Source organism: Megachile rotundata, chromosome 2 (genome assembly GCF_050947335.1).
Source record: "Megachile rotundata isolate GNS110a chromosome 2, iyMegRotu1, whole genome shotgun sequence".
NCBI classification, from domain to species: Eukaryota; Metazoa; Arthropoda; class Insecta; order Hymenoptera; family Megachilidae; genus Megachile; species Megachile rotundata.
Genome location: NC_134984.1, coordinates 15,105,004 through 15,119,922, shown reverse-complemented (window position 1 = coordinate 15,119,922; position 14,919 = coordinate 15,105,004). Strand labels below are relative to the sequence as shown.

Here is a 14,919-nt window from a genome sequence, read left to right as displayed (position 1 = left end):
TTGCACAGTTATGAACCACTTTGGTTAGGTTACTTTGATGGACTACGAATGAACTTAAGTAGTTTACACAGTAAAAGTTTGTATGCAAATTTCCCAAAATTTTTAAAATTATCTCCGTAATTATTTCCCAAATTTGTATCGCCTTTGTAACCGTGCCAAGTTTGCAACAAGACTCTCCAGTCCTACGTCGAAGACGTCCTTTCGGTTCCTGAGCACGCTCTGAGCATCCGGCGAGAAACAAACAGGCTTTATAGAAAAGCATGGCGTAACAGTGACGCAACGACCGTTATAGCGTGGTAGTAAAAGTCTGCCTCGTTGTCTATTTCGAGCTGGTTCGTAAAAATCACAGCTCGAACAATAAATTCTTCAAACGTTTTATCCTTGGACCCACAGTTACATGATAAGTTAATTTTAGATTTTGGAAATTCGGAAATCCGATAGTTCGGTGATTTGGGGTTAACAGCTTCGGAATATGTTTTCTATTGTAGACAAATGGCAATGGCGTTTCATAATTTGACGCCGGATCGAGTTAGCTCAAAGAGGTATGTAGAAATAATTTATAGCGCTCTTGTTTTGTGCAGACGATTTATTGTGGACGTCGCGAAGCGGGATAAATATTGTATTCGTTTATGCGAAGTTTGCCAACGTTGAACAGTTTTTTAGTTGGGTTCAAATGGGAATTGTTCGGTTAGACCCACATTAACACTTTTAGATTCATAGATTTCTAATTCACTTTTAGATTTTCATAGATTTGTAATTCATTTTTAGAGTTTCATAGATGTAGTCCTATGTTTTGGGGTCTACGTTCTAGATTCTTAGATTTCTAGGTCCCGATAAAATACCATATTTCCAGGTCTCTAGGTCCCTACATTTATAGATTTCGTACACTTGTAGATGTACGCCCCTATACTAGGTCTTGACATTTATAAATCTATACTTCTAGCTTCCTATATTTCCAAGTATTTACATTTGTAGATTCCGACATTTCTGGGTCGCTACATCCCTACATTTCTAAATCCCAATATTTCTTGATACCTACATTTCTTGGTCACTTCTGAGTGTCCACATTTCTAGACCACTACATTTTCTTGGTATCTATAGTTCTTGATCACTGTATTTCGAGATCTTTGTATTTTTAAATTCTTACATCTTTGGACCTTCACATATTCCACTTTGAACTTCCCAATATTCCAGATACCTTTGTATCGTAGATGTCTCCTAGATACATTTCTGAATATCTACTTTTTTGGATGTCTACATTTCTAGATGTCTACATTTTTAAACCCTCACATTTCTAAATTCCTATATGTCTACATATGAGCCGTTCAGTGCACACATTGATTAACTCCATTTTTTGAAAAATCTTAAATTATTATAAATAGAAAAAGTTATGACTATACCAAATGCTTTAACACTTAAATTTAAGATGTTTTAAAAAATGGAGTTAATCAATGTGTGCACTGAACGACTCATATCTCCATCTCCCCACATATTCGTTATCAAATCTACGCATGTATGTCAAGATCCACATTCCTAGATCATACCAATTTTCCACGAAAGAAGAAACAAAAGTGGTTCTATTTCTACTAAATAGAACCATTAAGTTCTACTTAATAGAACCATTACAAGTCCACTTTTGTTCGGTAGAATAATCAATAGAATACTATTTACTATCATGTCACTCGAGCGTGGTGTAAGAAACACGAACTGATGGTACACAAGATCGACCCCAAAAATAGCGAGGTCGGTGTTGCAACTCGAAGATGAATGGCGTGAATTCGGGTCATCGAAGACACGTTCATCCGGCAAAAATACTTAAACGAGTGGCCACCCTCGAGTGTCGTCGAGAGTCACTCGTACGAAGGGTTGCATAGCTCGCGAGCCACGAATTCTCCCTAGGTCTTTGCTCTTGACCGCTTCCGGGTTGCTGGTCTACTCTTCGACACTTTGCTACTCTCGTCATTGGATACACCTGCAACACAGTTTGATTCTCTTTACATTTAAATGGATGATGGAAGAAGGTTTGTTGGGACAGTTTATTTATTGAGTAGGTTTATTGGTGTTTATTGGGGAGAAGGTTTATTGAGTACTGATGGAGATTAAGGTGGTTGGGCAGTTTTAGATATTGTGGTTTGGGGTAATTTAAATATTGTTAGGTTAGGTTAAATTAAATATGATAACTTTGGTCAAGTTAGCTATGATAGCTTTGGTTAATTGAACTATGGGTGTTTTGATGAATTTAAATATGGCAGCTTTGGTCAATTTCACTATGGTAGCTTTGATCAATTTAAATATAGTTAGGTTAGCTTAAATTAAATATGATAACTTTGGTCAAGTTAGCTATGATAGCTTTGGTTAATTGAACTATGGTGGTTTTGATGAATTTAAATATGACAGCTTTGGTCAATTTCACTATGGTAGCTTTGATCAATTTAAATATAGTAGTCTTAGTCAATTTAACTATGATAGCTTTGGTCAATTGAATTATGGTAGCTTTCATCTTATTTGAATATGGTTTTCAGAGGCTTATTCATACTGATATTACAAGAATTACTAATATTAAATGACATACATGAATTACTGATATATATGAGTTAGAAGCATGGTAGCAAACATTATATATTGATATGAGGAGAATTACTGATATTATATGCCATAGATGAATTGCTGACAAATTATTAACATAGATGAACTACTCTATTGATGTGGATCTGCTGATGTGGATCTACTAATGTGGATCTACTGATGTGGTTCTATTGATGTGGATCTACTGATGTGGATCTACTAATGTGGATGTACTGACGTGGATCTACTGATATGGATGTACTGACGTGGATCTACTGACGTGGATCTACTGATGTAGATGAATTAGAAACATAGTATTGAAAGTTATGTTACTGTCCCCACGTATGTACATTGCAAACTAGGAAATTCATAACAGTACATTTTATCAATATTTCCAAAAATTCTCTTGTAAGGAACATCAATCTGAATAAAATTTCTACATATACACGTAGGGTCTACATATGTATGTATGTATGTAGCTACATGTAGCTATAGCTTGCAATCGCATTATACTATTATAAATTAGTCAATCTCAGAATGCATTACCACCTACACTTCGAACCAAACCTAACCAAATATCAAAATATTAGAACACCAAAGTAACAGTGAAAGCACCAAAAGCCCCGAAAAGTCTCGATTTAGGGGATGAAAGAGCAAGTTTTCGTGGAAACGAAGGTGGCACCAAACGGAACGAAATAAAGGAAAGGTCGTCCTACGAAGTGAACGGCAGTCACGGTTGTAAAGTTTTCGAGCGATCTAATTCGGTCGGCTCGCGAAGTGGCTTCGCTGAGATCCGGTGGCACGCTTTTCTCCGACCGTGGCACACACATTCGATCATCGACCGAAATAACATTGGCATTGTTCCGTTTCCCTCCAGAGGAACCGGCTTTCGTGGCAAGCAGGTCGACTAATTTCGACCCTTCGTATCGGTGACCGTCGTCGCTCCTTCTACGGATGGATTCATCCATCGAATCGTTCCTTATCCGAGTCTTCTTCGCGAAGTGAGAATGATGTTCGTTAGGAAGTTTTTTAGGTGGAATGGGGGTCAAGGTCTGGTTGTGAGCGTTTGCCAAATGTTCCATGATCCAGGAGGGGTCTGATATGATGGTTGTACACGCACAGCGATGTTTCATGTTCATTTTTATGTTCATAATTAGGTACATTTATAAAACGGGATAAGTAAGTACAAAAATGAAGTAATAAATACAGTACAAGTAGTACATACAATAATAAGTAAATAAATAAAGTATTACATACAATAACAAGTAAATAAATAAAATGATAGATACAATAATAAATAAATGAACGAAGTAATAAATACAACAATAAATGAAATAATACATACAGTAATAAATGAATAAATAAAGCAATACATACAATAACAAGTAAATAAATAAAATAATAAATACAATAATAAATAAATGAACGAAGTAATAAATACAACAATAAATGAAATAATACATACAGTAATAAATGAATAAATAAAGTAATACATACAATAATAAATAAATAAATAAAGCAACACATACAATAATAAATAAATAAATAAAATAACACATTCAATAACAAATAAATAAATAAAGTAACACCTACAATAATAAATAAATAAATAAAGCAACACATACAATAATAAATAAATAAATAAAGTAACACATACAATATTAAATAAATAAATAAAGTAACACATACAATAATAAATAAATAAATAAAGTAACACATACAATAACAAATAAATAAATAAAGTAACACATACAAGAATAAATAAATAAAACAATAAATGAAATAATAAGTAAATAAGCAAAGTAGTAAATACAAAAATAAATAAGTAAATAAATAACGCAACAAGAAAATAAATAAGTAAATACTTGTTGTGCAAGCATTTGAACTTGTGAACAAAGGGGTACTGTCTGAACCTGGCGTCTTTCTCGAAATTATTTATGTATATATTTTACGGTCATAGACTTAAGATGTACTCTGCAGTAAACAAAGTTACGCAACCACAGTCTAATGTCTAATCCTGGTGACTTCCCGTAGAGTTTCTCTAGGATTTTGTTTTTACAACCTTGGTTTCAAGTTGAGTTTTGTACTTTGTTGTTAGAATAGTAATAAGAATAAAATATGGTTTATTTGGTAGGTTAAATAAAATTTTCTTGAGAATCAAATTTTGGGGAATGTCATGTAGAAGTATTGATACAATAATTATATTAAATATGTGGGTATTAGAATAACTTTAATAACACTGGTTCTTCACCTTGCAATGTTAAGAACTTTTTAAATTAAAATAAATGTAGATGATTAATATCAAGTTTATGGATGTTGAGCTGCATGAATATACAAGTAAGGGATGAATTAGTTTATATAATTATTCTGCATCTCTACCAGGACAGCTTCATAGTTTTTGTAGTTTAAAATAAGGAATGTATGAAATGTATGAAATATATGAAATGCATGAAACATATGTTGTATATGTGGTGTATGTAGCGTATGTAGCGTATGTAGTGTATGTAGTGTATGAAGTGTATGAAGTGTATGAAGTCTGTGAAATGTATGAAGTGGACGAAGTAGACGAAATGAACAAAATGGACGAAATATATGAAATGACGAAGTCGGTTAAAAATATGAGACATATGAAATGTACGAAATGAAAATACATATAAGATGCATGAAATGAAAATATAAGACATATGAAATGTATATGAAATGTAATTTTAACGCACAAAAAAATAAAACTAGTAAACCACAATTAAATTACAAAGAAATCTAAGGATTTTCAAATCCTTTAAAAAAGGAAATATCCACAATTGTACGTCCGATTGGGCGTTGTTCGAGAATTCTAGCCAGAAGGAGACGAATGAAGACGCGTTTTATTTTGGTTCCCGCCCGATAGGTCGTCGACGATACGTTTATTTCGAGCAGCGGTTGCGAACCAAGTGGTTTGAACGAGGATTACGCAGCCGTTGCGTTTCTCGTTCGCCATCGCGTGAACCCTTACGTCAGGATCCTCCTTCATCGCACGAAAACGATAACCTTGCTGTTCCCTCGATTCGTTTATTCCACGATGACTTATGGTTGTTTGACATGACGGGTGTTTTTCATTTTGCGGACGTTGGTTATTGCATTTTGTGATTTTGGTATTTGAAGATTTTTGAGGATTTGGGAATTTGAGGTTTTTGGGGATTTTGAGGATTTGGGAATTTGAGGATTTGGGGATTTTGAGGATTTGGGGATTTGAGGATTTGAGGATTTGAGGATTTGAGGATTTGAGGATTTGAGGATATGAGGATTTGAGGATTTGAGGATTTGAGGATTTGGGGATTTTGAGGATTTGGGGATTTTGAGGATTTGGGGATTTTGAGGATTTGAGAATTTGGGGATTTTGAGGATTTGGGGATTTTGAGGATTAGGGGATTTTGAGGATTTGGGGATTTTGAGGATTTGGGGATTTTGAGGATTTGGGGATTTTGAGGATTTGAGGATTTAAGGATTTTGAGGATTTGAGGATTTGAGGATTTGAGGATTTAAGAGATTGAGGATTTTAGAGTTTAGGGATATTAGCACTTCAGGATTTGGGAATTTGGGGATTTTAGGGATTTTAGGATTGGACGACTTAGGAATTTGCGGATTTGAGGATTTTAGAGTTTAGGGATTTTAACACTTAGGTACTTGGGAATTTGGGGAATTAGGGGATTTTAGGGTTTAGGGATTTTAGGATTTGAGGATTTGGGAATTTAAGAATTTTTAAATTTGGTAATTTGAGGCTTTTGGGGTATAGGGATTTAGGGATTTACGAATTTGGTAATTTGAGGATTTTAGATTTTAAACTTGAGAACTTTAAAACTTGAGCCCTTCAAAAGTTGAAACTATGAAATTTTCATAAGTCTTCAAAATTTAAATGTTTGAGAAATCAGTATATACTCTAATAGTCTCCAGTGCAACTTCAAACCCCCAGGATTTACAAATTTCAGAATATTGATCCTCCTTATATTAAAATTTCGAAGCCACCGACACCAGCTACTCACCTCCGATATATTCGCCATCCAAGCCTTCGTGACCACCGAAAATCGCAACAATGAACGTGAAACACGCAGAGGTCAATTTGTTTATAAATCCATATCCGTTCCCCGTGAAAACGTTTCCGAGAAAAATACAATCGACCGGTATGCGACGTCCTGGCGTGGCGCAAATATAGATCATCGAGAGTTCGATAAGCGGAGTTTGGTGTTTGGCTGTTTCGATATCTGGTTGGAAACGGGCCAGGCCGACGTACCGGGCGCAAAAGTGTATCGGAGATCGGCTGGACTGGTTGATTCGTAACCGATTAAGTAACCGAAATAAAATCATTCGAATAGCGTCAGAAATTCGGTCACACAAACACGCGAGAATTTCCCACGTGGTTTCACAAACAAACCGTTGCAACCGATGAAACTGGTACGATTCAGGGGTGATTTTGGTCCTTGAACTTTCTCCCCTTCGTTCATTGTGCTCGTGAATCGATCGCTAAAACTTGGCAAATTATTTCGAGGTGGAAAACCCTCTGAGCAGAAGCAACACAACATACTCGATGTTTATCTTGGATGCTCTTCAAACGGGATTAATTTTGTTAACACATTGTACAGAAACGATGATCGAGTTAATGCTAGCAGGAAGATAATAAAATAAACAAGCTGATTATAACAGAAGCTAATTGTGTGGATTAGAAAAGATCAGCCTGATGCTGTAATCTTTGTTTACAACGTATTTAACACTTGCTCAAAATAATAAGTCTTTGGCAGAGGCGAATCGTTAGGAGAATAAAAATGAAGATCATTTACAATTGTCAGATGATTCATTACTGATCGTGACAACTGGCAATGTACATGTGCTTTTGGAATCTTTCATACATCATATGTGATTTATCTCTCTAGCCTCCACAATTTTTGTTTAGCATAGTCTAAACAACATTTTGTACGTTCTGATTTCTTTGTCATTAGAAATGAAAAGAAGAAGTTAATGAACTTAATGAACTTAATGAAGTTAATGAGCAAGTCAAGGATCAAGTAGGATCATGTAAGGATCATCAAGGATCTTGTAGGGACAATTATATAGCTTGAACTCCCTAAACAAAAAGAAACTTGAGTTCAAATGGACAAGTGCCAGGTTCCCAAATTGACGAACTGACAAACGACTTCATACAATAGCTAGCTCGTCAAATTTAGAGTATACAATATCAGATTTTGTTCTGTGGTTTCGAAGTATGTCATTAGATCATATGCCTCGTACATTCATTATATATACAACTGACATTATGCCAACGAACGAGAGATAGACAATGCAGATGTCTAGTCTCATAGAAGTACATTTCACTCGTCGATTGTACTTTTTAATGACTGAAATCTACATACAATATGCAGAACATACTTTTCGTTCGTAACGAAACAATATCCATTGATTTCCAGTATTCCCGTAGGTTTTAGTTGTACACAAAATCTCCGAAGTTTGACCAATAGCCAAGTAACTCACCTTCCGTTTCCCCGAAACTCGATCTGCCAAACGCAGCATCCTGGCGACGACGAGGTATTGAAACATCACGCCCACGTTCCCAAGCTTCTCGAATCGTCTAACGATCGGGTCATTAGAGCATCCAGAGCGTCATCCATCGACAGACTAATCGGTCGGCCAGCGATATCTCGCGCGCGACGAAACGCCGCGATTGCCAAATTGGGCACGGGTTAATTATCCCCCCGGAATGATCGATCGCCGTGTGTAAGCGGCCATTAAGGACAGAGATTCGCGTCCAGGGACATTCGAGCTAACTTTAGCCTTAGCCATCGTCGAACGTTACGTCTACATAACGAGCCGAACGGCCACCAGTTTCGCCTCCCGGCCGAACGGTTTGCCCGAGGAAAATAAAACAGTTCTCTGGCCGCCATCCGGCAGCATGGATAACCGAATAATCGCGTGATCATCTACCAGGACTTCTCTGTTGCGAGCCCCGTCAGGATACGCGACTTTCCGCCGGTTTCAGCTTGGAGAAGTGGATCAGCCGGGCGTGGGTGGTGCCCCTCCTAGAACCGCGTGAACGCAGCAGCTCGTGACGTCAGCTCGTTAGAGGATCACCCAGAATACTTTGGGGACACCGTGTTTACCATGTCCAACTGAAATTCGACGAAACTCTTTGACCCCAACATGGTACCCGATGTCGACGTGTTGTGACGTAATTAGTCGACTGGAGTGATTCGTGTACCCTGGTCGAATTGTTTAGGTCCATACCAAGGTGCCCTCTACCTAACATGCTATGTGTACCTAACGTGTTGCATTCGTGATGTAACTAGTGCATCTTGTCAATTATGCTTCGGACTTATGTTTCGGCCCTTCTGATGCAACACGTTATCTCATCCTACATAACAAATTAGGCCCAACTTCCAGTGCGCAATCGAATCCGTGACATAAACCTCGAGTGATTCTTACAAGTGAGAGTTCTACCTTGGCGATAGAATTCAACCAGTTGAACCTATCCAAAAAGACATCCTGAAGGAAAGACATACTGTATTCGACTTAGAAAAGAAAAGAAACTTATCTAAAAAAGTATCTGACGCAGAGTACAAAAAGTAGCCATCTGACGTAGAAAACAACGTCTGATCCGAACAAAATCCCGAAGAACAATGACGCAGCAGAAGACCGAATACGTAATGCACTCCGTTGAATTCGTGACGTAACCGAGCAGAAACAAGTGGGTCGTCGATAATTGCCCTTACCCTTGACCTTGTTCGAATCGTGTCGTAGAAAATGGGTCTGATGTTGTCGATACTGATCGGCTGCGTTGGAGTGCTGGAGCTGCTCGCGTGTCTCAGACACGTGTCAGACGGCGTAGTGATCAGGATCAATCAACCGGCGACCCCGTGTCTCTCGTATCACGAGCCGAGCGATAACCAGAGCACCCACGACTCCATCTGCAGCTTCTCGCACTCGAGCGACGTCAAGTTGCCCCGTGGCGCCAAGCACAAGTTGGAGAACCTTCACGAGTACAGTCTGCGGATCAGAGCCGAGTTACGATCCCGAGACAAGAATTACGACGCCAACACCCTGTCGGAATGGAGCAGCAGGGAGATCCTAGGAGAGTACAGACAGAGTCCGGACTCCAGACTGAGTCCGGACTTCAATTACCTGGTGGAGGCGAGCGAATTGCAGGAGGACGCCGAAGACAAGGTCAGACTCGAACGAGAAACGTCCTACGAGGACGCTGCCGAGAACTGGCGGTTAGAAAGCAGCTCCAGAGATCGTCCACTGTCTGTGGTCACTCCGGAGCCGGATAAGTACGTCAGGATACCCACACCGATACCTTTCGGCCTGGACGATGAACTGTCCAGCTCCGGTGCGTCCAGCGACGTGGGTACCTCTTTCGACAACGACTCAGGGAACGAGGCGCCCACCATGAAGTCGGTCGAAACGATTCCCGTGATCAAACGATACAAGAGCCCCTCGGACGGCGGCTCGTCGATCGAGTCCGATTCGAACGACAAGAGGAAGTCGAGGAAAATGTTCAGAAGATCGCACTCGAAGTCGCCCGAAGCGAAGATCGAAGACTCGAGTCCCGCAAAAACGGAAACCTCCGAGAAACTCGACGTCCAGGAAACCAAGGTCGCGAGTCAGAGGAAGAGGATAAAGTCGTCCAGCACGATCGTGAGGAAGCCCACGAGGCTGAAGTCGAAGAACGCGGAGGTGAGCAAGTCGGCCGAGAACCTGACCTCCAGGAGGTCGAAGAGGCACCGAGAACCGGAGAGACGCAAGTCTGATATCTCGATGCAAAGGAAGGAGTTGAGGGACGAGTCGACCAACACCTCGCCAATGGGGAGTCCGGTGTTGTCCAGGTCCGAGAGCCGGAAGAGCGTGCAGGTGCAGACCAGCTTCGACGATGAACTAACGGACGAGATGGTTCTGGCCGAATTGGAGGGCTCCGTGGTCGGATTGTCCGAAAGTAGGAGAGATCGTGCCAGAAGGTCCTTCAAGAATAGAAGATCGGTGTCCACCTCCAGGGACAAGGCCGACGACTCACCGGATGTTTTCTCGGTGACTAACGCGACCGCTTCCGTCGAGCGGCCACCCAAGGATACCAAACGCTTGCTGAAAATATCGAGCTTCGAGGAGGCGGACGAAGAGGATTATCGGAGGGTCCGAGCGATCTTAGACTCAGAACCAGGACGCAGGAAGGAGTCTAAGTCCTTCTCCTCGTTCGATGACGAGGATTACTGGGACGCGGAGGATGTGAGTGCAGGATCTGGACCCATACAGTACTCGATACCGGATACCGATCCGAACCAAGCATTTTGGGTAATGATGCAATCAATGAAGCTCCCTCTGCATATCTCTCTCGTAGAGTACCATTTTGTGTTTATCCCACATCCACACTCACACTTAAACTCGACACGCTCACTCTCTTTGTGTGGGACTGTTTCCCGACTATTATTAGCATTAGGAGATCTTCCAAAGTTTTTAATAGTAACACTCTGAATACTTGAGTAATGGAATGATTAGTATGATTGAATCTCTTTTTGGTAGAGCAGATTTTTTATAGTTTGAATCATTTTTTTAAATAGAAATATTAGGGGATACTGGAACTTATAGAAAATGCAAGAATTCCTATGTACCTGAACTGTTAGTGAGCGCTCATGCGCTTAGTGAAATGCTTTACCCTACCGGTACTTCCTCACAAAACATGGAAAGTACTTATGCATAGAAAAATAATGAAATTTGTTATTCTAAGATAAACGTAATGCAAAGATCACCTGAGCAAACTCTTCTTCCGCATTTAAGAAGATACAAGAATTCTATTACTGTTTTACCATGTTAAATGTTAAATGTCAGTCCTAAAACAGCGATGAAATAATCGTAAAACACGTTTGTTTAAAACTTCGCGACACCAGATTTGCGCAACGAAATTACGAGGATCGTTGACGAACTGTTTATTGTTATTGTTATTCCCAAAATCGTTGGGAAACGCTTGGAAGCTTTCACTGTAGGGAGGGAAGAAAAATTGGAGCCGAGGAGGAAAACATGGTCGATGTTCGCACGAAACGCTCGCGAACGTTTCGTGGCTCGTTCATTGGTGCCGTGTGCCTCGCGTGGGGTCTCCCAAAATATCAATCTCATACCCGTCTGCAAATAATATACGCGTACATGGCGCTCGAGTCCAGACGTTTTATGCGATAGACGACACTTGCGGATTTCCCATCGTTCACGCGTCAATCGATTTTATGCTTTAAATTTCCTCTTCGACTTTCAATTTGTTTCGCTATTTTGAACTTGATCTTCAACTTCAAATTTGCTCTTTAAGATTGAATTTGATTCTCAACTTCAAACTTGCTCTTCAACTTCAAATTTGCTCTTTAATAGCGTATTTGTTTTTCAAGTTCAAATTTACTCTTCAACTTCAAACTTGCTCTTCAACTTTAAATTTGGTCTTCAGCATCAAATTTTATTCTCAACTTCAAACTTGCTCTTCAACTTCAAACTTGGTCTTTAGCATCAAATTTAATTCTCAACTTCAAATTTGTTTTTTAGCATCAAATTTGATTGTCAACTTCAAACTTGCTCCTCAACATCAAATTTACTCCTCAACATTGAATTTGCTCTTTTACATCAAATTTGATTCTCAACTTCAATCTTGCTTTTCAATATCAAATTTGCTTCTCAACATTGAATTTGCTCTTTAATATCAAGTTTGATTCTCAACTTCAAGCTTGCTCCTCAACATTAAATTTGCTCCTCAATATTGAATTTACTCTTTAACATCAAGTTTGATTCTCGACTTCAAACTTGCTCCTCAACATCAAATTTGTTCCTCAACCTTGAATTTGCTCTTTTACATCAAATTTGATTCTCAACTTCAAACTTGCTTTTCAATATCAAATTTGCTCCTCAACATTGAATTTGCTCTTTAACATCAAGTTTAATTCACAACTTCAAACTTGCTCCTCAACATCAAATTTGCTCCTCAACATTGAATTTGCTCTTTAACATCAAGTTTGATTCTCAACTTTAAACTTGCTCCTGTACATTAAATTTGTTTCTCAACAATAAATTTGCTCTTTAACATCAAGTTTGATTCTCAACTTCAAACTTGCTCTTCAACTTCATATTTGTTCTTCAACATTGAATTTGTTTCTCAACTTCAAACTTGCTCTTCAACTTCAATTTTGCTCTTCAGCATCAAATTTGTTTCTCAACTTCGATCTTGCTCTTCGATTCTGATTCTCAGCTTCAACATCAAGTATTATCTTTTACAAAACTATGTAAAATTTCACAATTTTAAGATTTCTCAGAACCTACAGCCATTGTTTATTAATTTTATTCGCTGCATGCTTCAGAAGACCAGTTTGACTATTTTTTCAAAACTTGAGATGTGGAACAATATTTTTCTATAACGTAGTTGGAACATAAAATGGTGAACGTGAATTTCTGTTTAAAAATTGATTATCTAACTTGCTTCGAATCTGTTCATTCAGTGTTGGTTCAAATACAATTTGGCCTTGAAAATTTTGGTAATAGAAGCTATGAGTCATGGTAACTTTCGTCAAGGTTTTCGAAGTTTTGATAGATCGTGAATCTTCGTTCTTGGCAGCCTTTGAACCCTTAGGATTTCAACAGGTTTTAAGAGCTATCAATCTTCGGAGTCGTTCTTGGGTCTTCAAGGTTTCGATGAACCTTGGAATATCAATTGAAGTACAGATTGAGTATTAGAGGAAATAGAAATGAAATATCAATTTGAGTGAAGATTTAAGATTAGAGTAAAAATGAAATATTTGGTGACGTAAATATGAAATTTAAATTGGTGTTAAAATGAAATATGAATTGAAGTAAAAATAAAATATGCACCAAAGTAAAAATTAGAGATGAATCAATGTAAGAATGTGGATCAAAGTAAAAATGAAATATGAATGCAAGTAAAAATGAAACATGATTTGACGTAAGAATTAAATACGAACCAAAAGTAAAAATTAAATATGAATCAATGTAAGAATGTGGATCAAAATAAAAATGAAATATGAATCGAAGTAAAAATTAAATATGAATGCAAGTAAAAATGAAACATGAATTGACGTAAAAATGAAATATGAACCAAAGTAAGAATGTGAGTCAAAATAAAAATGAAATATGAATCAAAGTAAAAATTAAATATGAACCAAAAGTAAAAATTAAATATGAACCAAAATAAAAATGAAATATGCACCAAAGTATAAATTAAACACGAACCAAAATAAAAATTAAATATGAATCAAAGTAAGAACATAACTCAAAATAAAACTGAAATACAAATGGAAGTAAATACCACACTAAGATAATTTGTGTTTCGTTGCTATTAAAAGTGCCATGTTGTATGTCGTCGCAAGAATCTTCACAGTTGTCCACCACTCTTCTCGACCCCGATTTTTTATACTCTTGGTTATATTTTTAATCGCTTCGCGCCTCTTCCGGAGCCCTCACTCGATATTATGTTACCCGTCGCGATCCTCAATTTCGCGTAGGCGATCACGTCCTCCTGTCACGGCCGATTTTCATTTTCCATCTATTTATAAAACGCCCGACGTTCTTGAAATAACTGTGCGCAATTGAAAAGTCGATACACTGTACAATCATAATCGTCTTTGCCATTCATTGGCACCCTTAGTCACTTTCACGTTGAGTCACCTGCTTAAAACGTTTGTTTGATATATTTTAAATACCGACGTTTAGTGTCGTTAAATTATAAATACAATGATTTAAAACTGCACAGTTTTATATGTCGTATTTTATAATAATAAGATTTTAAATGTCAAAGTTGCAGACAGTGAAATTATAAATATTGTGATTTAAAACAGCACAATTTTATATGTCGTACTTTATAATAATAAAATTTAAATGTCGAAGTTGAAGACAGTAAAATTATTCATACTATGATTTAGTACAGTAAAATTATAAATACAATGATTTAAAACAGAATAATTTTATATGTCGTACTTTATAATAATAAAATTTTGAATATCGAAGTTGAAGACAGTAAAATTATTAATACTATGATTTAATACAGTAAAATTATAAATACAATGATTTAAAACAGCACAATTTTTTATGTCGTACTTTATAGTAATATAATTTTAAATATCGAAGTTGGAGACAGTAAAATTATACACTGTGTGATTTAATACAATAAAATTAAAAATATTGTAATTTATAACAGTTAAATTGTGAAAATCGTGTTTTAATCAGTAAAATTTTAATCACTAAAATTTGAAAGAGTAAAATTTTACATACCAAAATCTCAGAACAATAAAATTTTAAATATTGGAATTTAGAAACAGTAAAATTTTAAACATCAAAATTTAAAACAGTAAAATTATA

The 14,919-nt window shown here is 37.3% G+C and overlaps 1 protein-coding gene and 1 long non-coding RNA gene across 12 annotated transcripts in view; one reads left to right on the top strand and one right to left on the bottom strand.

Moving 5' to 3' along the window:
- The window catches only part of Lmpt (four and a half LIM domains protein limpet), a 145,868-nt gene that overhangs the window by 100,634 nt on the left and 30,315 nt on the right, over window positions 1–14,919 (top strand). Inside the window, exon 1 of one of the 11 annotated variants that reach the window (XM_076542052.1) lies at window positions 9,331–10,806. The exons of 9 other annotated variants lie outside the window; for them this stretch is intronic. In XM_076542052.1, coding sequence (XP_076398167.1) covers window positions 9,331–10,806 — 1,476 coding nt within the window. Of the gene's footprint in view, window positions 1–9,330; window positions 10,873–14,919 lie in introns of those variants that run through there. One more of the 11 variants, XM_076542051.1, reaches the window with a different exon arrangement.
- LOC143266623 (uncharacterized) lies at window positions 569–8,877 on the bottom strand. Its single transcript, XR_013041578.1, has 2 exons — window positions 8,065–8,877; window positions 569–1,972 (listed from the first exon to the last, which is right to left on the bottom strand). It is a non-coding gene; the product is annotated as an uncharacterized LOC143266623 (long non-coding RNA).